The 26,622-nt window shown below is 41.7% G+C and overlaps 1 protein-coding gene across 1 annotated transcript in view; it reads right to left on the bottom strand.

Annotated features, from left to right (window-relative positions):
- HEXB (hexosaminidase subunit beta) overlaps positions 1 to 19,005 on the bottom strand; it is a 28,448-nt gene extending 9,443 nt beyond the window's left edge. Inside the window, 6 exon segments of the mRNA XM_017890574.1 lie at positions 198 to 299; positions 7,668 to 7,778; positions 8,062 to 8,108; positions 10,791 to 10,856; positions 14,916 to 15,061; positions 18,597 to 19,005. Of these exon segments, the coding sequence (XP_017746063.1) occupies positions 198 to 299; positions 7,668 to 7,778; positions 8,062 to 8,108; positions 10,791 to 10,856; positions 14,916 to 15,061; positions 18,597 to 18,895 (771 nt within the window). The 5' untranslated portion in view covers positions 18,896 to 19,005.
- Between the last annotated feature and the right edge of the window lie 7,617 nt (positions 19,006 to 26,622).

The raw sequence follows: 26,622 nt of genomic DNA, 5'->3' as shown, positions 1-26,622 counted from the left end.
ACAGGAACAGTTATAACAGTAAAAAAAATAGTTTTATGGATGTAAAATTCTAAGTCACAGCCAAAAAAAATTAAAAACCATAAACATCTGATTTTTACACTTTGATTCTATCCATAAGAACAAACATTTAAGTTACAAACTTGTAATGAAACTATACCCAGCGTTTTTGTAGACAGAGTACAATATAATTTACTCACTTTATTGCTTAACTCAGGAAACGCGATGCTCTGATATGGGAAAGACTGGTCATCGACTATGTGCCAGTGAAGAACATTAAACTTATTAAAAGCCATGGCATCCTGCAAGCAAACATATTTAGAAATTATATACTGCAGGTATCATATACAATCCATATTACCTATCTACATTTGGAATTGCTTCCAATATGTCTGCTTCCTTTAAAAATAATTTTTTTTTTTTTTGAGACAGGGTCTCACTCTGTTATCCAGGCTGGAGTACAGTGGCACGATCTTGGCTCACTGCAGCCTTGACCTCCCAGTCTCAAGTAATCCTCCCACTTCAGCCTCTTGAGTAGCAGGGACTACAGGCGCCCACCACCATGCCCAGCTAATTTTTGTATTTTTTGTAGAAACAGGGTTTTGCCATGTTGCCCAGGCTGGTCTGGAACTCCTGGGCTCAAGCCATCCAAAGTGCTGGGATTTGGCCAAAATGTATCTTTCAGCGAAGAAAGAATGAGAAGAAATAGAAATTCTTCATCATACATCACATGACACGTCAGTATACAAAAAGCCTCTGGAGATGTATTTATTCTAGATGGTGAGTTGTAACTGCTCTGTAGGAGGAGAGCAAGCTTATAAATTCCAAGTATGTAGGGGACTGCCAAGAATGCAAAATGGTTCTTGGCTGCCACTGTGTTTGGGAATAGAGCAAAGGAAAAATGGAGCATTCATTTAAGTACCAGGACTTATAATTCCCACAGTTCTGAAATTTGAGTCCCAACCAAGAATTTCATTGCAAACTCAATACAATTCTCCCAGAGAAATTTTTGGGTGAATTGAGTTATTAATTTTATGTATACTCTAGGGGAATAACCAATATAATATTTATATAAAACGTAAACACTACTTTTAAAAGATGAAAAATAATAAGGGAGAAGATTTGTCCAATAAGATCATCAAAACTTAAAGACTCCCTCTTCATCAAGGCTGAAGGGATTCGGCTGATGGAGTTAGGAAATCTTTTACATAAAAGGGGATTGTGCAGATAAATATATTGAGGATAAAAGGAGGATCTTCACTCTCAGAGAAGGGAGCTAGAAATATAGGTGTTAACTGGAATTGAGGTTATTAATACAAACTCATGGTTTTTAACATAGACCAGGGGTTGGCAAACATTTTACATAAAGGGCTAGACAGTAAATATTTTGGCTTTGCAAGCCATAGAATTTGTTACACCTACTCCACTCTGCAACTGTAGAGTGAGACAATATGTAAACAAATGTATGTGGCTATATTCCTGTAAACTTTATTTGTGAGGCCAGACATGGTGGCTCACACCTGTAATCCTAGTACTTTGGGAGGCTGAGGCAGGAAGATTGCTTGGACCCAGGAGTTTGAGACCAGACTGCATGACAGTGAGACCTCATCTCTACTAAAAAATTTTTAAGAAATTAGTCGGGCATGGTGACACATGCCTGTAGTCCCACCCATTCTGGAGGCTGAGGTGGGAGGATTGCTTGAGCCTGGGAGGTTGAGACTGCAGTAAGCTGAGCTCATACCTCTGCACTCCAGCCTGGAGGTGACAGCGAGACCAAAACCCCATGTTTGTGAAAACAGATAGTGAACTGGATTTGACCTTTGGGTTATAGTTTGCCAACTCCTGATACAAACAGATAAAAAAATCAGGAAAGATGTGTGCGTATTCATATAAATATATACATACATAGGTACACACATTTTCTAGCTCTCTCTGCTCAGAGGGTCTACAATGACACCCTTGTAGCAATGAGCGCACCTAGAGCCTAGACATTGGTTTCAAAATGTTGTTCACCACTAAGAGTTCCCTGAAGAAAAGTCTGAGGACACAGAAAAGACTGGGACAGGGAAGACAGGCCTGGAACATCATGTGCCAAAAAGAAAGAAAGTGCTCCAAGATTAAAGGGAACCTGCAAGGGATATAAGAGGCAACTTGAAGGACTTCCAGTGACCAAAGCTGAGATAATTTGACTATTAAACAGGGAAAGTGGCCGGGCACGGTGGCTCACGCCTGTAATTCCAGCACTTTGGGAGGTCAAGGCAGGTGGATCACCTGAGGTCAGGAGCTTGAGACCAGCCTGGCCAATATGGTGAAACCCCGTCTCTACTAAAAATACAAAAATTAGCGGGGCGTGGTGGTGTGATGCCTGTAACCCCAACTACTCAGGAGGCTGAGGCAGGAGAATCGCTTGAACCTGGGAGGCGGAGGTTGCAGTGAGCTGAGCCCTCACCATTGCACTCCAGCCTGGGCAACAAGAGCAAAACTCCATCTCAAAAAAACAAAAAAACCAACAAACAACAACAACAACAAAAAAAAAAACAGGGAAAGTAACAGATTACAATCCCGAATAACATAGTAACCCATAAGTCAACACTGATAAAAATAATGAATACTTAAATAAAAGAGAAGGGATTGCTCTACCTTACACTTAAATGCCAAGTAATAAATGATAGAAGGAACGATGGAATTAGAAGCATCACCACTGGGTAGCTACCTTAGTAATAACTGATTTAGGCAAGAACTATCTGTGGATGCTAAAACTAGTGAGTGAATGCTGGCTGAAGAATGGGATTTTACACGGTCTCAAGATTTCTTTCCACAAGATACTTAATTACTTTTAAGTATGAAACACTTTTAATTGACATCACAGTGGAAAAACCTGGCAGATGACATCTTAGGCAAGTTATAAGTGAACAATACCAGATACGAAATAAGTAAGACATTGTGTCACCTGATATACACTGAGAAGAACATAGCATCCTTTCTGCTTTATTCCTGCCAAAAAGGCATAACTGAATCTTATCTTCTGCAAAATGGACAAGCTAAGGCATACTTTACAAAATAACTGGCCTATACTCTTCAAAAATGTCATGGTCTTAAAAGACAAGGAAAGTAGTCAGTTGCAGATGAATGGTAGCCAAAGAGACATACAAGTAAATGCAACATCAGATTTTGGATGGGACGTGGAACCTATAAAAGACATTGTTGGAACAATTGAAATTTGAATGGGGTCTGCGTATTGGATGCAGTATTGTGTCAATTTCCTGATTTTGATGGTTGTACTGAAGTTATTAAATGTCCTTTTTTTAAGAAATTCATCCTGAAATATTAAGGGGGTATTGATGCATCATAGGTGCCCATATGGTTTAGAAAATGTGTTTTTAGAGAGGGAGAATAAAGCAAATACAAAGCTTAAATTTAATATTTAATAAATACAATAAAAATGCACACTATTTACAACTTTTCCCTAAGTTTAAGACTTCAAAATACAAACAAAATCAAAATAAAACTGCTAAAGCTATAGAAATTAAAACCACATGTACTGGCCCAAGAAGACAAACTAGTAAAGATTATGACTTCAGAAAGTAACTTCTGTATTTATCGGAATTTAGTATCTAATAATTGTAATTGAATTTAGTATTTAGTAATTGTCATTGAAAGCAATAGGGAATTGTAGATTGCTCAGAAATGAGGGGATTACTGGCTAACCATTTGGAAAGTAAAATTAAAATGCCTACTAGGTTTGACACACTAAAGTAAATTCTAATGGAATCAAGAATTTAGTAAGAAAAAGTATAATACTAAAAAAAATTTAAGAGGTTATTTTTATATTTATATCCTTATTGTAGAGAAGGATTCTCAGCATACTTCCCAAAGCCAAAAATGATAGAAAGGATCACATTGAAATACACTACTCCTTTAAAAAACGTGTGGCTGGGGATAGTAGCTCATGCCTGTAATCCTAGCACTTTGAGAGGGCAAGGCAGGTGGATCGCCTGAGCTCAGGAGTTTAAGACCAGCTGGGAAAATATGGCAAAACCCCATCTCTTAAAAAAAAAAAAAAAAAGTTAGCAGGGTTCTTTGCTAAAAAATAAAAATAAAAAAATTTTGCCAGGCATGGGGGCTCACACCTGTAATCCCAGCACTTTGGGAGGCTGAGGCAGGTAGATCACCTGAGGTCAGGAGTTCAAAATCAGCCTGGCCAACATGGTAAAACTCTGTCTCTACTAAAAATACAAAAATTAGCTAGGCATGATGGCAGGTGCCTGTAATCCCAGCTACTTGGAGGCTGAGGCAGGAGAATCACTTGAATCCAAGAGGCGGAGGTTGCAGTGAGCTGAGACCGCACCATTGCACTCCAGCCTAGGCGACAGAGCAAGACTCCATCTCAAAAAAAAAAAAAAAAAAGGAAAACTCTGTCTCAAAAAATAAATAAAAAAGTCTACAGGCATTATAGACATAGTTATTAAAACAAATTTAGAAAAAATTCACAATATATGATAGGTAAGTATATAATGTAAATATAAGGTGGAGTGTGGTGGCTCATGCCTATAATCCCAACACTTTGGGAGGCCAAGGTGGAAGGATCACTTGACACCAAGAGTTTGAGACTAGCCTGGGCTATATGATAAGACCCTACCTCTACAAAATTTTTTTTAAAATATAAAAAATTTAAATTGATTAAAATTTAAATATAATATATATATATAAGCAAATATAAAAGTATCAGTGGCACAATCCATAGACAAATATAACATTAAAACATTAAACCAATAAAGAAGGTATTCACATTCTAGATGACAAAGTAAACATAGAAAATAAACATACAGCTGGGTACAGTGGCTCATGCCTGTAATCCTAGCACTTCGAGAGGCCGAGGTGGGCAGACCGCCTGAGCTCAGGAGTTTGAGACCAGCCTCGGCAACATGGCGAAACCCTGTCTCTACTAAAAATACAAAAAATTAGCCGGGTGTGGTGGTGCATGCCTGTAATCCCAGTTACTCAGGAGGCTGAGGTTTGAGAATCATTTGAACCCAGGAGGCAGATTACAGTGAGCCAAGATCGGACCACTGCACTCCAGTCTGGGTCACAGAGCGAGACTGTCTCAAAAAAAAGAAAAAAAAAGAAAAAGAAACTTACAGTTTATAATATAAAATATACAAATAGCTAATCTGTTAAAAAAAAAAAAAGGCTTATATTCACTAAAAAGCAAGGAAGTGCACATTAAAACAAGGAGATATATGTTATCATTAGATCAGCAACAAACATGGCAAAGATGTACCACACTGTTGGCCAAGCATATGTGGCTATGACCGACCTGTCTAGAAGGCAGCCTGACAGTATATACCAAAAGTTAAAATGTACCAAAAATTAAAATATATACATCTTAAGCCCGGAAATCCACTTCTAAGAATTTATCCTCAAGAAATAATCTTGACAAGTGTACAAATATGTATGTGTAAAAACACTCTGCAGTAGCATTTATAATAAATTAACTTAGATGTCCATCAGCATGAGACTAGTTAAATAAAGTGAAATATTCAACTGTTAAAAGGGTAGCAAAGGCCAGGTGGGGTGGCTCACATCTGTAATCCCATCACTTTGCAAGGCCAAGGCAGGCAGATCACTTGAGGTCAGGAGTTCAAGATCAGCCTGACCAACATGATGAAATCCCATCTCTACTAAAAACACAAAAATTAGCCAGGTGTGGTGGCGGGCGCCTGTAATCCCAGCTACTTGGGAGGCAGAGGTAAGAGAATCACTTGAACTCGGGAGGCGGAGGTTGCAGTGAGCCAAGATTGTGCTACTGCACTCCAGCCTGGGTAACAGAGCAAGACTCCGTCTCACAAAAAAAAAAGGGGGGCAGGGGGTAGCAAAAGTACGGTCTAAGTTTTTTAGAAAGTCACATTGTATATGTTAATATATTCATTTTGTTTGTTTTGAGATGGAGTCTCGTTCTGTCGCCCAGGCTGGAGTGCAGTGGTGTAAACTTGGCTCACTCCAACCTCCCTCTCCCAGGTTCAAGTGATTTTTGTGCCTCAGTCTCCCAAGTAGCTGGAATTACAGTCGTGCACCACCACGCCTGGCTGATTTTTTGTAATTTTAGTAGAGACAGGTTTCACCATGGTGCTCAGGCTGGTCTTGAACTCTTGACCTCAAATGATCCGCCTGCCTCCACCTCCCAAAGTGCTGAGATTACAGGTGTGACCACTGTACCCTGCCTAATATATTCATTTTTTAAGTCTAAAATGAGATAAGTAGGACATAAAAATGTATGTCGAACTTTGGCAAATGAAATTATGGGATGACTGCCTATTTTTGCATATTTATATTGTTTAAACTTTTACACTAAGCATTTATTTCTTAAAAGTGACAAGAGTGTCTTTTGGAGAAAATTGCAGAGTATAATGTAAATGTAAAATAATTTTTAGGCCGGGCATGGTGGCTCACGCCTGTAATCCCAGCACTTTGGGAGGCTGAGGCAGGCAGATCACAAGGTCAAGAGATCGAGACCATCCTGGCCAACATGGTGAAACCCCATCTCTACTGAAAACACAAAAATTAGCGGGGTGTGGTGGCGCACACCTGTAATCCTAACTACTTGGGAGGCCGAGGCAGGAGAATTGCTTGAATCTGGGAGGCAGAGGTTGCGGTGAGCCAAGATCGCGCCATTGCCCTCCAACCTGACGAGAGAGAGACTTCAACTAAAAAAAAATAATAACAATTTTAAAATAGCATATAGCATAGTGTCATCATAAATGATCAGGTGAAGGTGCAAAAAAACATGTGAGGAAACCTCCCCACCCCTACAAATTGGCAGGCGATGGTGGGGATTAACCAATTAAAAAAAGCCCATAGGAGAAAACAGTTATTGTCAACCTTCTTCCTAACCCATACCACCCTGGAGGTTCTGTATTCCTTTGGAATAGTTCCCTAGGTATAAAGGAGCACCTGGACTCCTTTCCAATGCCACTTACAAAAAAAGTAAGAGTAGGTCACAAAATTTAAAGGGCACTAACTAGAAGTATGGTGGCCATTTTTTTTTTTTTTTTTTTTTTTTTTTGAGATGGAGTCTTGCTCTGTCGCCCAGGCTGGAGCACAGTGGTGCGATCTTGGCTCACTGCAACCTCCACCCTGGGAGGGTTCAAGCAGTTCTCCTGTCTCAGCCTCCCTTGTAGCTGGGATTACAGGTGCACACTACCATGCCTAATTTTTGTATTTTTAGTAGAGATGGGGTTTTGCCACGTTGGCCAGGCTGGTCTTGAACTCCTGACCTCAGGTGATCCACCTGCCTCGGCCTCCCAAAGTGCTGGGATTACAAGTGTGAGCCACCGCACCTGGGTGGCCATGTATTCCTAACCAAAAGTCTAGACACATGATTTGACAAAAGGGAGTATATGTAAAGGGCCAACGGGCAGTGTTTAAACTTTCTCTTTACAGTCTTGGCTAAATACATGTTATACATGGCTCTCGCACTGAAAACAGGAGGGTGACTCTCAAGGGGACCTCCACATCACAGCTGAGGAAACACACTAGGGACTGAGGAAACAATGTCCAGTGCTTATACAAATTCCCCCATTCCAACCTACCAATAGTAACCAACGTAAAGTTACAACACAAAGGAGACACCTTCAGAATAGACGATGGATTAGAATGAAGTACTTACTTACCAGAGTTTTAAGAATAATCTTAACTGGCAGATAGTGTCTGGATGTATCAATCAAAATTCCTCTGTGAGGAAACCTTGGAGAATCAATAATGGTGGATTCATTGATGGTGAACTATAAGACAAAATAAAATTTTGGTTTAGTTTTAGAATTTTCTGTTGTCTTGAACTCAGCTACTTATACTACATGACTACTTATACTACTTGACTACAGCTACTTATACAAGCATTTCATAAAATATTAATTTAGAACAATAAAAAGTATGAAATTTACATTTACCAGCTAAGATAAATATCTGGGGAAAAGAAACCTTCAGGAAACAACAGCTAAACAGGTTACATTTTTTTCTATTAGTAATTTGTCTAACAATTTTTAGTAACATAATAATCATACTTACAGTCCCACAAGAATCTTGATAAACTAACTGGCTAAAGGTCTCTAAACCTGAGGAAAGTAAAATTTATTGCATTAATTTATAAACAAACAAATTGAGATGATAAAAGCTATATTATTCAACCAGACTCATAACCAAGTAAGGCAAATATAATTAAATATAGTGTTATACCTGTATCCTCTAAAATATATTGTTATACCTACACCTACACCCTCTACCATAATTTCCAAAATCAAAGCCAAATTAAAAAAAAATCCATTGCACTTCTCTACTCATCTAATAAAAGTGCTTTACTTCATTGTACCCATACCCTGGGGTTTCAATATACACAAAAGAAGAATAGTAATTTAATAAAATACCAGTTTCTTAATAAATGTATAGCATTATGAGAGAATTTTTATAATCAAATATAGTCACTTTTAGAAGGTACCTAAATGTAACAGGGAAAATGGCTGGAAAACCATGAAACTATAAATAAAGGCCAATTTACAATATACAGCGTTTTACTTATAGCTGTAAAGACTAACTTCTGAACATTTTTTACTCAAGTGGATTATTCCCTGAATATACCAGTTGACAGGCTAATTCTTCTAAACGGCCTTGACTTTATTCAGATTCCTCATTCTAGCTGACAGCTATATAGCCAGGGAATTTTTATCCTAAGAACAGTACAGTCATCTTTCCTATGCCTTCCTCTCTCCCCAACCTCGTCAAGTACAGGTTCATGCTGGGAAGAATAACTTTGAAAGTTTCTATTAAGTGACACTACAATAATGATGAGTTCAGAGTACATTACTCTGAAAGTCTGATGGTAAACAGAAAATACGGACTTCTTGGACTAGAAATCTAGTCACTGCATACTCGCAAGACTGGTTTTTTTTTGTTATTGTTGTTGTTGTTTTGGTTTTTTTTTTTTTTGAGATGGAGTCTCGCTCTGTCACCCAGGATGGAGTGCAGCGGCGTGATCTCGGCTTATTGCAACCTCCGCCTCCTGGGTTCAAGTACTTCTGCCTCAGCCTCCTAAGTAGCTGGGACTACAAGCATGCACCAGCACGCCTGGCTAATTTTTGTATTTTTAGTAGAGATGGGGTTTCACTGTGTTCATTAGGCTGGTCTCCAACTCCTGACCTCAAGTGATCCACCCACCTCAGCCTCCAAAACTTTTGGGGCTAGAGGCGTGAGCCACCGTGCCCAGTCTTGCTAGAGTTCTTTATTTTGGTATGGATCAGAACAAACATCAATAAGTGTCTCTTCTCCTTAGCAGACGCAGACAAGACAGGCAGATCGGACTAAAAAAACTTAAAAAGCTTAAAATCACTAACATTATACATAAATAAAATTACATTTGTGGTAAATCTCTAGATATTTTCATATTCTATTTTGAATAAAATTATAATCTTATGGTATAAAAATATATAGCATAACAATGATTATTTTAGGTAACACTCTGAGTCAAATTCCAAATGTTTATTTATTTTGTTTTTTTTTTGAGACAGAGTCTCACTCTGTCGCCCAGGCTGGAATGCAGTGGTGCCAACTCAGCTCACTGCAAGCTCCCTCTCCCTGGTTCAAGCAATTCTCCTGCCTCACCCTCCCACGTAGTTGGGATTACAGTCACGTGCCACCATGCCAGGCTAATTTTTTTTGTATTTTTAGTAGAGATGGGGTTTCACCATCTCTAGTCTGGTCTCGAACTCCTGACCTCAAGTGATCTGCCTGCCTGGACCTCCCAAAGTGGTGGGATTACAGGTGTGAATGACTACGACCGGCCCCAAGCCTTTATTTTAATGACTATAAATTTGGTTAGTTCATATTTTTTTAAACTCCCTTTCTAAAAACTCTATTTGGAAGTCAGTACAGTATCTTATCTGCCTAGAAAGGTAAAAGAAACTTTTGAACAGCAAATGTCCTGATGTCAAACTTTGAAGCTCAGACCCTGAAATTCTCAGGAAAAAGTTATACCCTGCCCACTGCCTCTAACCAACTCAATAGCACATTTACCTTTTTATACTGCTCCTTATACAAACTTAGTTATGCTTCTAAATCCACAGGAATTTGAAATTAGGGAAGAGAGATGCTTCTGAAGTCAACAGAAGCGATAGCTAAAACAAAATTCCCTCATCAGAACAGGTTGGGGCCATGTGTAGTGCTATAAACATTGCAGTCCCAAGAGCATCAGTGAATTACAGCACTGTGGGAATGTAATAACCTTCAAACAGTTTTTGAGAGGTCAAATGAGTTTTCTCCCATGCTATATTTATTTATTTGTATTTTTTTGAGACAGGGGTCTTGCTCTGTTGCCCAGGCTGGAATGCAGTGGTGTGATCTAGGCCCACTGCAGCCTCAATGTCCTGGGCTCAAGCAATCCTCCCATCTCAGCGTCCAGAGTAGCTGGGACTACAGGTCCACGCCACTATGCCTGGCTAATTTGTGTATTTTGTAGTGATGGGGTTGCGACATGTTGCCCAAGCTGGTCTCAGACTCCTGAGCTCAGGCAATCATCACCCATCTCAGCCTCACAAAAGTGCTGACTCAAAGTGGTGTGAGCCACTGTGCCGACCTCTCCCATGCTTTATGTAGTATATGTTCAATGGAAATAATTTTGGAACTACGTAACAAAGCATTCTGTAAAGGATCCAAGGCAGCAAAGGTTTGCTACGCTTGATCTCACAAAGCACCAATTGAAAATTTTCCTTTACTGGAAAGTAACAGTGAAACTGCACGGAACTTACCTCGTAATGCTCCCCAAACTCTGTTGGCCTTAAGGACAGCCACTGGTTCTTTCACAAGTAAAGTATCTGTATTGGGGATTTAAAATCACACACATACTTTTGTTAATCCCTCAATGACACACAACAAGTTTCCTAAACATGTCACTGATATTTCTGGACTATTATTTTCTCCCAAGCACATGACCTATTTCTCTAACTGCCTCCTGTACATCTCCATTTGGATGTCCTGTGGATTCCTTCAACTCCACATGCCCCAACAGAACTCTTCCCTCCCTCCTCCGCACACTTCAACCTGCTGGTCTTCTGTGTTCCTCATTTCAGTGAGTCACAGCACCACCATCCAGTCACTTGAGTCACTCAAGACAGGAATTTGGGTGTCATCTCCATGTTTCTTCATCTTCCCAAGAGAGTTAGTCTCTCCAACCTCTCAACAGAGTAGGGTCCTAGTTAAGCTAAGAGTTTAGTGGAAAATGCAAAAATTCCTCAGTTCCTACTAATCCTTGGTAACGCCCTAGGTGTCACTCAAATCTATTCCCTTTAAGGCCAGAGAGCTATCCCTACTCTTGCCTTCAGAATTGTCTACTTGCCCTGCACGCACCTTCCCTCAGTATCATCCAAACCTGCCTTAAGACTTACTCTCCAAATCCCTTCAGCTTAGTTTAGCTTTGTCCCACTCAATTAAAAGTTCACATCATCCAGAATGGGACTCCAGTTAGCTGCTTCTGGTGAGAGGCTAATCTTTCAATCTTTGAAACACATTCTAAGGTTGGCCCAATAGTCACTTAGTCTTTTAGAGAGGTCTGGAGTGGAATCAACCAGACGTAGTAAACCCACAGATGGTAAAGAGATTGAAAGCTAAAGGGTGTAACAGCTGTGGACTTTGCCACAGCAAAGATGCTTAAGGGCTGGAGGTTAATGATTTAATACTATGTCCTCTATGCTGGTTTATCACCTTCTACCACCACCACCATTCAGATGCTCACAGAATAGTTAGCTGCAGGTAGGCAAAAGTGCTCTATCAATAGTGTGAGCATCTCAGGTGACAGTCTTCTGACAAGATAGCCTTTTCCATTAGATAACCACATTCCATTAGATGAGTCAGCCAGTGCCAGGCTAAGAACTATATTGCTATTTATGAGCATAGTCTAATTATGTTTCCTCTACATCTATAGCAAATTCTTGTGTTGTTGTTGAGACAGTCTCACTGTGCTGCCCAGTCAGGTGTGGAGTGGCATGATCACGGTTCACTGCAGCCTTGACCTCCCAAGTAGCTGGGACTGTAGGCATGTGTCACCGTGCCTAATTTTTCTTTTTTCTTGTAGAGACGAGGTTTTGCCATGTTGCCAGGCTGGTCTTGAACTCCTGGGCTCAAGCCATCTACCGGCCCCAGCCTCCCAAAGTATTGGGATTACAGGTGTCAGCCACCTGTATCAAATTCTTCATCAGCTACCTAGAGCTCACTGCTCCATTGGTCACTGTTTAAAAACTTTTTTTTTTTTTTTGGCCACATTCTAGTTTTGAGATCTTCCAGAAATAGCCAAAGAGTCACCTCAAAAACATTAATATATTACATATACTTAATACCAATTATTTTCTAATAGCTGACAACTGGCTGATATTAAAAAGGACTAATTCAACTCAGTGGAAAATACATATAACAATTAGAAATTTGGTTTTCTAAATATATGGACACATAGCTACAGAATTTCCATTTTTACTTCACAACCAAGTTATTAGTGTTAACAATGATCACTTCCCTGAAGTGTAAAAGGAATGATATCATTGACTTTTCAGTTAGCCCATTCTGTATCTTTTTGCACCATAAGTACATTTGTTTTGGAGGGTGAATATACAAATAACATATCTATATATTCTACTTAAAAATAATACATTATAGACAAGGCTAAAATCTCCTTTGAGATACTCACCCAACTCCTTCTACCTTCCTCAGAGGAAATACTTATCGGGCCTTTCTTAGGCTTGACATAGATGTACATGAAAGGAGAATAGTATTGCTTTACGTGTGTGTTGATATATAAATGGGGTCCACCTCTACACATAATTATACAGCTTCCTTTGTTCAACTCAGCAGTTTAACTTGGCAGTTCTCCATGTGTGTTCTCTGTAATACTGCTTCTTTATTCTTAACTGTTGTGATCATACTATTGAGTACAGATTGACAAGATGCATTCAGCCATTCCTCTATTGATGGATACTGAGTTTTGTTGACAGTTCTTCACATTACAGGCAAACAGAATCAAACATCCTTGATTTATGTATCCATTTATCTGCAGTAAAAACTAGTCCACTTCTCAAGGCATGCATATTTTTATTTTTAACAAATAGTGGTGCTTTAACATGTGTCACCTCCTCCAACATGTCCTCCCACTCTGGACATTTGATATCTTATTTCCATTCATATGTGTTACTTTTATCATCATCATCAACTAGTTTAAAGACTAAAAACTAGTTTATTCTTCAGCCAAAAATTTCACAATCACCTTGTCTCAAGAAACTTCCCTTTCAGAATAAAGAGGGTTTGTAGAACTGACTGAAAGATAAGCTATGATTCTCCAGTCTCGATACTTCATTTTGTGGAATTTACAATCTGTTATCTGTATTGCCAAAGGACAGCAAAGATTCCTTGGCAACATAATGACCATTTTCATCTCAATTCAGGTTGCAAAACCTACTTCACGTGGTGTCAGTGCTGAGTATCAACTGAAATGATACCTGACGTTAGTGAATTTTCCTATTTCTCTTCTGAGAATAGCTACGGAATTGAAGAGAAAGCAAGCTGTTTTTCAAAGAGATGTATTATTGGGAAATCTCATCTAAACCAGCAGGATGAAGACATGTACTTAACTGTGAGGCAGTCTGGGGGTAACAGAGTTGCTCTTTGCTCTAAATTTGTGGCATCCTATCTTTTTTTTTTTTTTTTTTTTGAGACAGTCTCACTTTGTCCCCCAGGCTGGAGTACAGCAGCATGATCTCGGCTCACTGCAACCTCTGCCTCCTGGGTTCAAGTGATTCTCCTGCCTCAGCCTCCCGAGTAGCTGGGACTACAGGTGTGCACCAACACACTTGACTTTTTGTATTTTTTAGTAGAGATGCAGTTTCACCATATTGGCCAGGCTGGTCTTGAACTCCTGGCCTCAAGTGATCCACTCACCTCGGCCTCCCAAAGTGCTGGGATTACAGGTGTGAGCTACAGCGCCCGGCCTCTATCTTTACACTCAGTTCCCCTGTCTGCTGTCTCTTGCACGAATCTTATATTACACATGTCCTTATACTGCTCTTCTTTGATGCCTTGGTGCAATTCCACATTATTCTCAGGCAGTATACCCTATAGAAAAGGCACGTCCACTTGTTTGTTCTAAAACAATTTGGGAAAAGCCCTAGAGAATAATGTTTTAGGTAACAACGAGGACAAAATCATACAGCTAAATGTCGATTATATTGTCAATCAAATGAAACTGCTGTACCCACCCTCTCCCCCAAGCTCTGCATTATCTTTTGTAAAATTATAGATTATAAATAGAGATCATGGATACAAACAGATGTTTTCAAAGACAAAAGTTAAGAAATTACCTAGATGTTCAAGAGATTAGCCAATTCAACTTATCCATACAGTGACAGAACATTATTCAGCCATTGAAAATGATATCACAGAAAACTACTGAAATTCATGTTTATAATGTATTTTGCAAAAAAGCATGATACAAAATATAACAAAATACAAAAGCACATGTACAGAATTACTGCCATTTTCATCTCAATGCTTATCATGTTTGTATTTATGTCTATGTAAAATGTTTAAATGTTTTACTCTGCAAAAAAAAAAAAAAAAAAATACACCTAAAATGACAGTGATTAATTCTGTCTGTCTGCTGGGATTATGAGTGATTTATTTCTTCTTCTTCTGCACTTACTGTACTTACAAATTTTCCACAAAGGCTATGTACTACTTTTATAATCAGACTTTAAAGGTTATTTTTAAAATAGGAATCATAAACTCACTGGTTGAGAACTCACAGTGATTCCTACCATGGAGCCAGTTTTTGGCACTTAAGTCCGTCAGTGAGCACCTGGGCTATAATACACTCACATTGCAGAGGTACTTACAAGACTCATCTGAAGATATGTTGGGGAAAGCATCACACTCTGACTGCAGGGTGATTGAGACAAGAAGTTGCTGAAGCTGGGCTGTAGCCTGGGATTCAGCAGGTTCATGATCCCACTTGTAGAAACCAAAAATATAGCCATGATATCTGTTTGAGAAATAAATGTAAACACATTTTAAAAGGATTTTAGCCAAATTTTAAAAATGGATGTGCTAGTAACATTGCAGTTAACGCCTCAAATCCATGCTGCCCATTATAAGTCCAACTAGAGATTCTCACCCCAAGTTGTACATTAGAATCACTTGGGAAGTTTTTCGAAAATGTCAATGTCCACGCCTTCCGAATCAGAATCTATGAGAATGGGATTCAGGCATGGGAATTTTAAAAGCTTCCCCACACTCCGAAGTGACATATGAAGCCCCTGTTAATAACCAATAATGAAACCATCATGGTAATCCATCACTCTTGGGAATGAAAAACCAATTCTGCCCAGTGATAGAATGTGGGGGTTAGGGGGAGTTCTTCTGAGCAAATCACAAGAAAACTTTGTTTCTCTGTATGTGAGAGCTGGACCAGTTGCTGCTACACTAAAGTGGACAGAGCAGAGATGGAAAGAATATGGATCCCTGGTAACACTGTTGAGTCACTTAGTCAACTTGCCCTAAATACATTCCTACTTTTGGACATCCTAATGTGTGAAATACGTTTTCTTATTGTTTAAGCCAGATTGAGTCAGGGTTCCTGTTACCTTCCTACAAAAGTATCCTAGCTTATATATAAAGCCCCAAAAGAAGGTCCAGAATTCTCACCAGAGCCTTTAAAATTAACTTTTTGTTGGCCAGGCATAGTGGCTCACGCCTGTAATCCCAGCACTTTGGGAGGCCAAGGTGGGAGGATCATGAGGTCAGGAGTTCAAGACCAGCCTGGCTAACACAGTGAAACCCCGTCTCTACTAAAAATACAAAAAAATCAGTGGATATGGTGGCGGGCGCCTGTAATCCCAGCTACTTGGGAGGCTTAGGCAGGAGAATCACTTGAACCCGGGAGGCGGAGGTGCAGTGAGCCGAGATTACACCACCGCACTCTAGCCTGGGTGAGAGTGAGACTCTGTCTCCAAGAAAAAAAAAAAAAAAGGTACCTTTTGTTGGTATCCAAAATCAGGGAATATTAAATAAAAAAGATCAGATAGGCTTCAGAGCAATTGTTTTGGTATCCAAAATCAGAATATTAAATAAAATGTAAAGGCACTAAATAAAAAAGATCAGATAGGCTTCAGGACAATTGTTTAAATATTTTACAGATTTTGGCAAGCCAGAAAGTTATATATGCTACTTACGTGTAAGAACATCTTACGCTTTTTCGCAGAAGACGAGGTTGGAAAATTGTGACATGTTTGGGAGTGTATGGAAGTTAACCAATGAGAGAATGGAATGGATGAAGGTGTTGACAGAAAACCTTGACAGATTAAAAAGCAAATTAAGACCACTGAAATACATACTTACAAAAGGTTAAGATGGTAAATTTTATGTTGTATTTTTTCCATAGTTAAAATTTTTTAACAAAGGAAATTAAAGCTGCCAGCAGCTTCGAGATCAGAGTTGGAAACTGGCTTAGAACCTTGACCCTAGGTAGTAAAATTCTAACAGAAAACTCAAAGGGCTGTGAAGCAGTATGTCAAAGGTATGTGGGTTAGTTTAGCCTTCCAGGAAATGAAAGAGTGAAGCTATTTATTTTTTAAAATGAGTGACTAGCACATGATGGACGCTGTCCTAGAAGCTAAAGAAGCAGCTATGCATCTAACAGCCAAACTCTCTGCCTGCAAAAAACATACTGTTTCAAAGCAGGATTTGTGATACAACTTGGGCTCTTCAGAGACAGGGGCTATGTGATTCTGAACAATCTGGGGCCCAGGCTGTGTGTTCCTGACCACGTCACACTTTCTGAACACCCATATTTCCAAATCTTTCCAACTCCACTGTGCTTTTACTCTGAGATAGCTACCGCCCGTGCTGAGCTCCCAGAATGCTCACATGCATGCCTTCACGTCTTAGCCATAAGGGCTAATACATTTTATGACCTGCTTCCTAATAACGCCAGGCATAATTAATGGCTGCTCCACTCAGAGGCCATGAATTAGGCAAACTCTTCAGGTAATCACCCGCACCTGCCTTGAAATGCCAACCCTTGCCTTGAAATCATCTCAGCTGATTCAAGTCCTGGTTATCTACCTATTGTTAACTTACATCACCCATGCTTTCTTGTCATCGTCAGTTCAGCGTATTACCAAGTCCTTGTTTTACTTAGCAGTATGACACAGAAGGAAAATCCAATTCTACAAGCTGAACTCCAAGGCAAACATAATAAGGGTGTTTGTTTTTAAAAGATTTCCAACCCTAGTCGTGATCTTCTGAGACAACCTTCATGTACTTTCCATGCAATCTTTCTGAATATCCCAATGCAACCAAACACTTTGATTCTACATCTTAACCCCACTCTGGCCTTAGCAGATTGGAAACCAAAGGCTCATTAGTGTGTGTGCCTAAAATAGGGACTGATAATACCCATTTAGTTGTACAAAACAGAAGGAAACTCTGAGCCTTCTGATTGTAGAGAATGAACCATCTCTGCCATCAGCATCTCGGGCCTCTTCAGCTTGAGCCTAGGCACCTGTCCTATCTGGGGTCAGAACACGTTATTCAGTTAGTTTTGCATTTCCTCCCCACCTGTTCAGTGTCCTGCAAGCACACTTAAGCTCTATAGTATCTACTGGGCACAGCGACAGGCTTGGGGAATGCCAGGAGGCAGTACAGTTAGCACCAAATTACAGTTCTGCAGGGCACCATACGCCTTCAGGACAGTCCCACCTACACAGGTCTCACACTGAAGGGACAGTGTGTGGCTTCTTCAAACATCTCCCCAGGGGAAACTGCCTTGTCTATGGTGTGATTGGCTGACTCCCATGACAAAATTCACCCTGTCTGCAGCCAAAGGGTGAGAGAGACAGAGGCGCTATCTAGGGGTCTGTAAAAGAGGAAGCAGGGAGAGCAGGCACCTGATTGGTGTTGAGAAACAAAGTTGGATACTGTCTAACCACTGGCCGCAGAAAAGTAGTTAGATGCAAACATCTCACATTTTATGTGGAAGAGATTTTAGGTGAGAGGGGAGTTTTAGCCAGTGCTCGAAACTGAGGACTTCTGCCATTTGAGCTGTTACCAGGAGATTTGAGGAGAGGCAAGGGGGTGAAATTGGCCTATAAATGACAGTCAGCTTTGGGGAATTCCTGGTCCCTCAAGAGAGCTTGTCTAAGCCCTTCGGTTAACGTATCCCTTTGAACGTCCTTCAAATAAGGAGCTGTCACTTTCCTCCCCAGCTCTGGAGCTGGGGAACCGGTGTCCCCTCCATCCATGTCATTTGCCCAACAAGGCCTCAGAGCAAACTCCCTCTTCCACTTAGTATCCTGCTCTCAAACCAGGGTTCCTGAGCACCCAAGGTGTCCCTTAAGAAGCAGTAGGAGGGTGGGGGCAAGAGCGTGGGTTCAGTCTGTGTGGCGCTGGGCAGATCGCCTGCACGCTCCGGGGGCCGTTTCCTCGTCTGCGCAGTGGGGTGGTGAGGGTCTGCAGAGCGCCCCGGGGTGGTCCACCTCTCCCCTCCCCCAGGGCACCTCCCGGCCGGGAGCGCTCACCGCCGAAACGCTTCCTCCAGCAGGGTGCAGGAGGGGCCCGTCGTGGAATTGGGGCTGTGGCTGATGTAGAAGTTCTCCGGGGCAAGATGCAGCAGGTTCGGGGTCATCTTCACCGAGAGCGGCAGGGGCCACAGCGCCGGCCCCCGCGCGGCCGAGACGCCCGGGGCCCGAGTAGCCTCCGCCACCTGCACCACGAGCGCCACCTGAGTCAGCAGCGCCAACATCGCCGCCAGCAGCGTCGCCAACAGCAGCGCCAGCAGCATGGGAGGCCGGGACAGCCCCAGCCCACACAGTTCCATGGCCGCTCGGCTGCTTTCCTCCGGGTCTGCCGAGCCGGAGCCTCGGGACCCGACTTTCCGCCCCGCCAGGTCAGAGGAAGCGCGGCCGCGAGTGAGTCACCGAGTCAGATGACGGCGCGCCCCGCCCCCGACTCCGCCTCCAGGCCCCGGGCGCGCCCTCGCCCAGCCCGCCCTGCCCAGGCCACCTCGAGAATTTCCTCCGGGGTGCCCTCGGGTAGGAGCAGAGCCCAGACAGCAACCTCAAACACGGGATGGCTAAAGTAAGAAAAATGCCCGGTGCTGGCCGGACGTGGCGGCTCACGCCTGTAGTGCCAGCACTTTGGGAGACCAAGGCGGGCGGATCACCTGAGGTCAGGAGTTCAAGACCAGCCTGGCCAACATGGTGAAACCTCCTCTCTACAAAAATACAAAAATTAGCCGACCATGATGGCGGGTGCCTGTAGTCCAGCTACTCGGGAGGCTGAGGCAGGAAAATCTCTTGAACCCGGGAGGCGGAGATTCCAGTGAGCCGAGATCGCGCCACTGCACTCCAGCCTGGGTGACAGAGCAAGACTCCGTCTCAAAAAAATAAAAAATAAAAAATAAAAAAAAAGAAAAAAGAAAAAAGAAAAAGAAAAGGGCCCAGTGCACAGGCTCGGGACGCCAGCCCCGCACCAGGTCGCCGCTCACACTGGCAACACTGGCGCTCTCCTTTAGGTCCCTGGCTTTGGTGAAGCCAGAGAAGCCGAGCTTGGGGAGCACTTCTCTCCTCTCAGCCCAACCACCAGATAACTGATGAGAGCTGAGTGTATTTGCTCCTAAGTTGAGGCTTTTCTGTAACGGCACTTCAGCTGTAGTCAATAAAGCCTTCCCATCAGAACTCCTTGGGGCAGAGCATGCCCAAGAAATCCTGAGAGAGAACGTCTTGGCTCATCTGTGTCGGTCCCGATAAAGGATCCCAACTGACTAGTTTGATTTCATAACCCATCCTTAAGAAAGAGCCAGTGAAGTCACATGACCAACACGGACTGGCGATGCCAAAGGGAGAAGAGGTGTTCTCTTACTAGAAGGAAAAAACGCTAGGCTGACCAAAGCTACAGATCTGCTATAGTAAGTATTCTGAAAATGAGGGTAGAAGAGCTTTAAGGAAAGACTTCAAAAAAATATAATGATTAGGCCGGGTGCGGCGGCTCACACCTGAAATACCAGCACTTTGGGAGGTGAAGGCGGGTGGATCACAAGTTCAGGAGTTCGAGACCAGCCTGGCCAACATGGTGAAACCCCGTCTCTATTAAAAATACAAAAATTAGCTGGGCGTGGTGGTGGGCGCCTATAATCTCAGCTACTCAGGAGCCTGAGGCAGGAGAATCGCTTGAAACCGGAAGGTGGAGGTTTCAGCGAGCTGAGATCAAGCCACTGCACTCCAGCTTGTGCAACAAGAGCAAGACTCCATCTCAGAAAAAAAAAAAGAAAAGAATGTAATGATTATTGGGCCTCAGAAAATGAGACCCCAAAGTGTGGCACTCTGGCATGTTGAATACTTGGAACTGAAGAAAAGAGGGTCAGAACATCTTTCTGACCTCTTGCCTTTCTTTCTCCTGCTCCCCTTTCTTCCCCAAAGCAAGCCATAGAAACTAGAATTCCTGTTTTTCAAAATGGGTCAGAGAAACTGGAGCCACTGCTGGGCACGGTGGCTCACACCTGTAATCCCAGCACTTTGGGAGGCCAAGGCAGGTGGATCACTTAAGGCCAGGAGTTTGAGACCAGTCTGGCCAACATGGCAAAACCTCATCTACACCAAAAATACAAAAATTAGTTGGATGTGGTGGCACACGCCAGTAATCCCAGCTACTTGGGTGGCTGAGGCACAAGAATCATTTGAACCTGGGAGGCAGAGGTTGCGGTGAGCCAAGATGCACCATTGCACTCCAGCCTGGGTGACAGAGCAAGACTCTGTCTCAGAAAGAAAAAAGAAACTAGAGCCCCTTTGCCCTCAAAGCCAGTCATAAAATCTAGAAATATTACTCTAATCTTGCCGTACCTTTCTGTAGGAGCCGGCCATAAATAGGTTCTCGGACCTACCTTGTCTGATAGTGGCTCTCAAGACTTTTGTTCTAGAGTGGCCCTGCACCATATCCTGGAGGAAGGAATACCGCACACAGAGGCCAAGAAGAATTTGAACAGACACGTCTTGCCAGGTTTCTCCTCTCTATTACTGTTGGGTTGGTCATATCCTTTTTGCCCAATTGCATTTCTGCCTGACTGTCTGCTCTGCATCAAACCTAAACATCAAAATAGGCAACTTTTCCTGGGTCTTTGAGTTTTCGTTTCTGAAGTCTCCCATGTCATGTAAAACTGATTAAATAAATCTGTTATGCTTTCCTTGTGTTAATCTGCTCTTTTGTTATACAAGTGTCAGCCATGACTCATGATGGATGAGGAAAGGTATCACATCTTTCCACCCTTACATGATGCGTGTTTAAAATTCTTCCATAAAAGCAAACTTCAGTGGCACACTATTCTCCCCTCTTCTAATAATTAAGACAAATGTAATTTGCAATATCCATCTTCACTGCCACTTTTTACTGTCAATGGAAGCACGGCATAATGTTTCCAAGATTCAGTCTTCAATTTACGTTGTTGCAATTACTACATACTTAATTACAACTTCACATTACATACTAGCTATCTATTGCTGTGTCACAAATTACTCCAAGATTTAGGAGCTTAAAACAATAACACATAAGTAATAAGATAAATATCTCACAGTTCTTGTGGTTCAGGAATTTAGGAGTCTTAGCTGGGTGATTCTGGATTAGATTATCTCATGAAGTTGCAGTTGTCTTAAGGTTTTTTTCTCTAGGCTTGGCTGGTGCCGAAGTATCTACTTCTAAGTTAACTTACATGGCTGTTGGCAACAGATCTCAGTTTCTTGCTGGCTACTGGCTGAAAGCCTGAGTTACTTGCTTTACCCACAATATAGCAGCTGGTTTCTCCCAACCAAATGATCTGAGAAAGAGAGACAGCAAAGAGGAAGCCACAATGCCTTTATACAGCTTAATCTTGTAAGTGACATGCATCACTGCTACCACATTATAGTCCTTAGAAGTAAGGCAATGAAGAGTTTAAGAGCAGATCTCAGACGCAAGGAAATTGAAGGCTAGAAGCCTAGGAAGAGATAAATTATTGGTGGGAATGACTGTGGGCATTTAGGAATTAGGGTGATGGAGGGTGGTTTCAGGAAGATTTGGAGTTATATTCATCAAGCCCTGAAATCTTGTGAAAGTATCAGATCTCTTTTTTATTGCACCCCATTATTAACTCTGACTCATTATTTAAAAGGGTGCTGTAACACCCTTTTAAATAATATGGAATAATATTAACATACTCATGGTTGGGTTCTATTTTATTTTTTAGAAATGGGGTCTCACTATGTTACTCAGGGTGGACTTGAACTTGGGCTCAAGCAATCATGTCTCAGTCTCTCGAACGGTTAGGACTACAGGCCTACACCACTACACCTGGCTTGGGTTATATTTTAAAACAGGGTTTCTCAACCTCAGCACTAGTGACATTTTTGGCCAGATAGTTTTTTGTTCTGGGGAACTGTCCTGTGCATTATATGATGTTTAGTAGCATCTGGGCTCTACTCACTAGTCATCAGTAGCATCACCCCAACCCCTGAGCCTCAGTGGTAAAAAACATAAATGTCTCCAGATATTGCCAAATATTGTTGAGCACCATTGGTCTAAGCAATAATCACTGCAACTTATCCACCAACAAGGTGCCAGGCATATTATTATCATTCTCTTATTTTATCCTCAAACAACTTAAGAGGTAGGTTTTATTGTCCCCGTTTTAGAAGACTATGTTGAGGCTCCAGGGCCCCAAAGAACTAAATGATTTGCTCAAGATACCACAGCTAATTAAAGCTAGTGCATGGAATTGAAACAACATGGAGCTGAAACGAAGTTTCCCCAGATGACTGAAATACAAAAAAGTGGACCGCTATGGATTTATGGCAAATGTGTTACCATTGAATTCATCAGTATGGTATCTGGTTTCCCTGAGGACCTTTCTAAATACGTAACACCATTGCTTATAATGTATCACTGGAGTTTTACTTTCTATAGGGTAAAATCAAACCTTAATTAAAGACCATCAACCTACTAGTCTAATCAGAATCTGAATCAAGTTTCTCCGCCTGGGTGCACTGTTTGCTAAATACCCGCAAAATGGAATCCTAATCCTAACATGTGTACCTGCTGTTATTTTTCCCTTGCTTTTATTTTTCCCACATTCAAGGGGAGGGGAATTAAATTCCACCTTTTGAAGGGAGGAGTATACTTTCTGACCACAAATTATTTCTATTTATTCCATGCAAAACGCATTCCCTTTCTCCCAAGAACCCCAAAAGTCTCATCCCTTTAGAAAAGCAGCTTGAAATCTAGAATGTTAGCATATAAATTACATCCAGGAGTGGATGAGATTCCTTGGATGCAGTTCCTTCAAGTTCTTCAAGTACAGTTCCTCTCAGTCTGAAGACCTGTGAACTAAAGGCAAGTTATCTGCCTCCCACTCCTCCCCACACAAAATACGGCGGTGGACAGGCATAAAATAACCGCTGTAAACATTCCTGTTCAAAAAGGGAAAAATGAGAGGCAACAACGAGTCTGTAGCAATTCCAAAATCCAGCCAGGCAAATGTTGAAGTTCCTTGATCCAGATTCAAAGACTGAAAATAAAATAATTCCCTATGGCTCTTGATGCCACCTTGTGGGCAGTTCTGACTTTCGAGTCATCCTTCCTTTTTCTTTTCTTTTCTTTTTTTTTTTTTTTTTTTTGAGACGGAGTCTTGCTCTGTCGCCCGGCGCCCGGGCTGGAGTGCAGTGGCCAGATCTAAGCTCACTGCAAGCTCCGCCTCCCGGGTTCACGCCATTCTCCTGCCTCAGCCTCCGGAGTAGCTGGGACTACAGGCGCCCGCCACCTCGGCCGGCTAGGTTTTTTTTTTGTATTTTAGTAGAGACGGGGTTTCACCGTGTTAGCCAGGATGGTCTCTATCTCCTGACCTCGTGATCCGCCCGTCTCGGCCTCCTAAAGTGCTGGGATTACAGGCTTGAGCCACCGCGCCCGGCCCATCCTTCCTTTTTCATGAAAGATAGTATCCCTTTCAGTTCATGCTGGCAGTGTTTCTGCTGTTAAAGACTATGTTGGTTCCCTGTGAATCTCACTGAAGTTCATGCCATTAGACAAAAGCCACATCCACACATCTCTTCAATATATGCTCTATTGTTTGAGAGGATTTGTCAGTCATACTGTTAAAATATTTAGAGGACCTTCTGTCTGATTGAAAGACACTCTAAGACACCACAGTAGATCTTTCTGAGGTCTTAAGGGATTTTCTAATTACAACTTGGGTTTCCTATTTAGACCATGTTTTCCTAAGGGTGCCTGGACTTGATTTCTGCCTGCAAGTCATGCTCGCTTTCTTACTCTCTCTCTCTTTTCTTTTCTTTCTTCTTTCTTTTTTAGACAGAGTCTCGCTCTGTCACCCAGGCTGGAGTGCAGTGGCACGATCTTGGCTCACTGCAACCTCCGCCTCCCGGGTTCAAGCGATTCTCCTGCCTCAGCCTCCTGAGTAGCTGGGACTACAGGTGCACACCATCACGCCCAGTTAATTTTTGTCATTTTTAGTAGAGACAGGGTTTCACCATATTGACCAGGATGGTCTCAATCTCTTGACCTCGTGATCTGCCTGATTACAGGCGTGAGCCACTGCGCCGGGCCAGCCATATTTTCATTCTAGTGTTATTGGCTGTCTAAAGAGTCTGGACGTTAAAAAAAAAAAAAAAAAAATCAAGTTTGGCTCCTTTATGTTCAACAGTACTCCTTTTAATTCAATTTAATTTTATTTTTTGAGATGGAGTTTCGCTCTGTCATCCAGGCTGGATTGCAGCGGCAGGATCTTGACTCACTGCAACCTCCGCCTCCCAGGTTCAAGCGATTCTCCTACCTCAGCCTCCCAAGTAGCTAGGATTACAGGTGTTGGCCACCACACCCGGCTAATTTTTGTACTTTTAGTAGAGACAGGGGTTCCCCATTGTTGGCCAGGCTGGTCTCAAACTCCTGACCTCAAGTGATCTGCCCACCTCGGCCTCCCAAAGTGCTGGAATTACAGGCATGAGCCACCGCGCCCGGCCAACAGTCCTCCCTTTGGCTTACCTTGCACGGCTCACATGCTAGAAGTCACCCTGAACACTAGCTGGCAATCTCCTTAGTTAGACGACAAATTCGCTTAGGTGGACACATCTACTTTCCACATTACTGCTGGCTACTGTGTTGCTAGTCTTTCTGCCACGGCATAACAAGGAACTATTTCTTCCAGTTTCCAATAATATTGTCCTCTCTGTTTTAAACTGAGTCTCTTCAAGTCTATACCTCTACTAAAAGTCTTTTCAAGGTACCTCATGCTTTCAGTAACCCTATCTTCAATGTCATTCCAGTTTCTGTCCACTGCCTGATTCCAAAATCACTCTCATATTTTAGGTATTTGTTATGACTGCATCCTACTTCCAAGTATCAGTTTATATATCCCAAGTATTATTTATCTGTTGCTGTGTAGCAAATTACCAAGGCTTAAGATATGTACAATTCAGTGTTGGTAGATAGTGCCCAATTTCCCTCCAAAAATGGTAACAGTGTATGAGTATCCATTTCTCTACAACCTCATTCCACATTATTAATCTTTTTGAATTTTATAAGTTGTTTTAATTTGCACTTCTTTGATTACTTGTGAAATTGAATAAAATAACCATTTTATAACTTCTACTAGAACCTCTTTATGCCCTTTGGGTTGTTTTCTTTTCTCTAGTGATCTGTATGGGTGATTTTTAAATCGAGTATCAATCTGTGCTGTATATTATACATATTTCCACCCTGTTAATTTTCTTTTACCTTTATTTATGTGATATGTTGTCTTATGGTAGCTTTTAACTATTTGTTAGATCCAATTTGTCACTCTTCCTTTTATGGTTTTGGGATTTGTCCTGATTAGGATTCATGATTATTCAACGATGATAAAAATTCCCTTTTTTTCCCCAAGGCTTTTGTAGTTTTGTTTTTGAACTGTATGCTTTACTCCAGCTGATGTTTACTTTTGTACATAATTAAGGTAAGGCTGTAACTTTTTTTTTCCCAAATGGCAAGCCAATCATGAAAATGCCGTATATTGAATAGGCTATTCCTCACTGATTTAAAACATGTTGTATAGTTTTTTCTACATTTTCATAAAGCTGTATAGTTCTGATGAGGCTCTTTATTCTGTTCTGTTGGTCTGCATATTTCTTTCTGAGCCACTTGCTATGCAGTTAATGTTGCATGGTATTTGTTTGTTTGTTTGTTTATTTATTTATTTATTTATTTATTTATTTATGAGATGGAGTTTCGCTCTTGTCGCCCAAGTTGGAGTGCAGGGACGCGATCTCAGCTCACTGCAACCTCTGCCTCCCAGGTTCAAGCGATTCTCCTGCCTCAGCCTCCCAAGAAGCTGAGATTACAGGTGCCTGCCACCATGCCCAGCTAATTGTTTGTATTTTTAGTAGAGACAGGGTTTCAATATGTTGGCCAGGCTGGTCTCGAACTCCTGACCTCAGGTGATCCACCCACCTTGGCCTCCCAAAGTGCTGGGATTACAGGTGTGAGCCACTGCTCCTGGCTGCACTATTTAAATCATTATAATTTTGAGTTATG

The sequence above is a fragment of the Rhinopithecus bieti genome, unplaced genomic scaffold (genome assembly GCF_001698545.2).
Source record: "Rhinopithecus bieti isolate Rb0 unplaced genomic scaffold, ASM169854v2 scaffold_18354, whole genome shotgun sequence".
NCBI lineage: Eukaryota > Metazoa > Chordata > Mammalia > Primates > Cercopithecidae > Rhinopithecus > Rhinopithecus bieti.
This window is presented reverse-complemented; position numbering and strand designations above follow the sequence as displayed.